The sequence below is a fragment of the Brassica oleracea genome, chromosome C5, assembly GCF_000695525.1.
Source record: "Brassica oleracea var. oleracea cultivar TO1000 chromosome C5, BOL, whole genome shotgun sequence".
Lineage (NCBI taxonomy): Eukaryota > Viridiplantae > Streptophyta > Magnoliopsida > Brassicales > Brassicaceae > Brassica > Brassica oleracea.
The window spans coordinates 29119172-29121860 of record NC_027752.1 but is presented as its reverse complement, the minus strand read 5'-3'; the positions used below and the strand labels follow the sequence as shown (position 1 = coordinate 29121860).

Below are 2689 nucleotides of genomic sequence, written 5' to 3'. Positions count from 1 at the left end.
AAAAAAATTGACATTGTAAAACTTATAGTTTTTAAACTTATACATTTTTAAACTTCTATTTTTTGTATCTTTATTTTTAATCATGCAATTAATAAAATTTCAATTTCAATTTAAAAAGAAAAAAATTATTCCTAAGGACTCCATCTTCGGTAACACCATTGGACGAGCAATTTTGATTCGAATCCTTAACTATTCAAACAACAACCAAAAAAAAAAAAAAATTATAAAAATGCTAAGGATTCATGGGTTGGTCTCACCATTGCACATGCTCTAAGAGTTGTCATTTAACATATCTACGTTTAAGATTGGGCAAATCTCAAAAATAACATCTTTCTAAGTTTATGTCACAAAAATAGCCCTCAAAAACTAAAATGACCAAAATAGCATTTTATCTTTTGAAAAAATTAAATATTTTTTATTTTTCAAAATTTGAAATCATATCCCAAAACCCCACTCCCCAACTCTAAACCCTAAAACCTAAACCCTAAACCCTAAATCCTAAACCCTAAACCCCACCCCTAAACTCTAAACCCTAAACCCCACCCCTAAACTCTAAACCCTAAATCCTAAACTCTAAACTCTAAACCCTAAACCCTAAACACTAAATCCTAAATCCTAAACCCCACCCCTTAATTCTAAACCCTAATGTCTAAATTAATTTACCATTGGAATATAAGTGTATATTTATCTCTTTTGATAAAACATTAGGTGCTATTTTGGTCATTTTTACTTTTAGAGGCTATATTTGTGACAAAAACTTTTTTAGTGCTATCCTAGTCATTTTACACAAAAATACTCTGTTTCCCAAGTTTAAATCCTCAAAATAATAATAATAATAATAAAAATCGAATCACTCATGCTTCCAACAAGCACAGTTTCATAAGAGATTGACAAGAAAATGAGTACAGAACCTGGAAACAAGTAAACATTTCAAACCAGGACCAGAGAAGCTTCCTCCATCTGTGAGCTGAGCAGAGCCGAAAACGTTCTATGGTTGGTTGTACTACAATGTGGAGGAGAGAACAAAACAGACCCACGCCCATACCAATTAACATGTATATTAGCCTACATTAAACCAAACCAGACATCATGTCAGATACGGAGACAAATCATGATTTTGTTTCATATAACTAGTACATAGACAATAAATAAACTAGTCGAGGGAGTAGGGACACATACCACCAAGCTTTGGGAAGATTATCAAAACACACATTCGAAGACACTGCCACATGCATAAGCATCGGCCTCCAAAATGAGACGTCGGTATTTATGGGACTCAATGTAACGGAATGGTCGTCTTTAGATGCTGATGTTTTTTTTTTTTTTTTTTTTTTTTTTTTAGTAGATGATGTTGTTGTACTCTTCTTTTCTGGAAGGCTTGTCTTCATAACATCAAACCTAAGATCCTCTACATAGTCTACAAAGACTTTAACGTCATTGATTCTGAAGTTACACAAACCTTGGATTGTAACACTTTGGAGAGTGTTACTTTCGGGATTGAAGTAGAGAACATACAACACTAGATACGTATAGTCCGATATCAAAACAATCTCACCTCTCGCGGTCATTCCAACAACAGAAACATTGCCTCCAACGAATTCATTCTTCGGCAAATTGTAGACATATTCCGACCGTTTCTGTTTCTCCACATCTTCTAGAACCCACATACGTAACTGAAGGGTATAGCCAGCATAATTTGTTTTAACACCACCTAATTTATACCCTTATAGTTTATCAAAACCCCATTAAAGCATTCTACTACGTCTTCTTCTTCAATGAAGTTGAATATCTCAGACCGAACAATCAAACAAACTAGTATTCGAGAATGCGGCCATGAATCACCTGTAAAACCCGAGTAATACAAAATCCCATTGATGCATATCCCTTCATTCTGAGCTTGATGGGGTAAAGAGCATTGGATATTTCTCCATCTCAGTTCTCCAGTTCCTAACGTTATAATTCTCTGAACATTATAATCAGTGAACATTACCTTGAATTGCCTGTCAACGGGATCAAACCCTAAAAAGCTTGTCCAGTCACCACAAAAATTTAGTATCAGTTTAGGTAATAAATCATATTGTCCTGTGCTAGGGTTACATATCACATGCACTATATACAATTCCGTTTCCTTGCAGATCCACCTAGATTGACGGAAACACATCAAACCAGAGGCGTAGCTGCAAAAGTACCGTCGCATGTCTTCCAAATACTTCATATAAGAATCGGCGGTAACTACGTGAGACGACTTATCTGATGAATAATGAGGATGAGGGGACGAGAAGAATCTCCAGTTGTTATATAATCCTTGAATGGCGAATAAGAGACGTGGACGAGACGAGGACCTAGTCAGGAACAACTCTCTGAAGTCTTGACTGTTCAGTATTGACGCCCATAGCTTCGACACGCAACAACATACGGCTACTGATTTTGCAGGCAATCTGGAGAATATCTCGAGAATGAGATCAGTCGGCATGGAATTCATCATGATCGCTGCATGAATACCAATTATAAGAAAAAGTCTTGGCGGAGACTCTGATGTATATCCTCCTAGGGGCTAGGGCACATATGTACCGGTGATAAGGGAAGGCGTTTTCCAAAACCTGTTTTTGTGTAATCAAACCGGTTTGAATTTCAGATCCAACACTTAACCATTGTGACTTTATTAGAACTGGTTATCTAATTCCAACCC

The 2689-nt window shown here is 36.1% G+C and overlaps 1 protein-coding gene across 1 annotated transcript; it reads right to left on the bottom strand.

Moving 5' to 3' along the window:
* Positions 1 to 1338: 1338 nt before the first annotated feature.
* Positions 1339 to 2499, bottom strand: LOC106344927 (F-box protein At3g57580-like). Its single transcript, XM_013784221.1, has 3 exons — positions 1843 to 2499; positions 1460 to 1723; positions 1339 to 1382 (listed from the first exon to the last, which is right to left on the bottom strand). The coding sequence occupies exons 1-3, from the start codon at positions 2483 to 2485 to the stop codon at positions 1339 to 1341; spliced, it is 951 nt and encodes a 316-aa protein (XP_013639675.1). The 5' UTR covers positions 2486 to 2499.
* Between the last annotated feature and the right edge of the window lie 190 nt (positions 2500 to 2689).

Bases quoted from the DNA above. Each gene is read 5' to 3' on its own strand.
- LOC106344927 (XM_013784221.1), bottom strand. From the start codon at position 2,485: ATGATGAATTCCATGCCGACTGATCTCATTCTCGAGATATTCTCCAGA. The intron at 1,724-1,842 runs GTGATTCATGGC...ATAAACTATAAG, and splicing joins GTATTACTCGGGTTTTACAG to GGTATAAATTAGGTGGTGTT. The intron at 1,383-1,459 runs GTTTGTGTAACT...GATGTTATGAAG, and splicing joins CCAAAGTGTTACAATCCAAG to ACAAGCCTTCCAGAAAAGAA.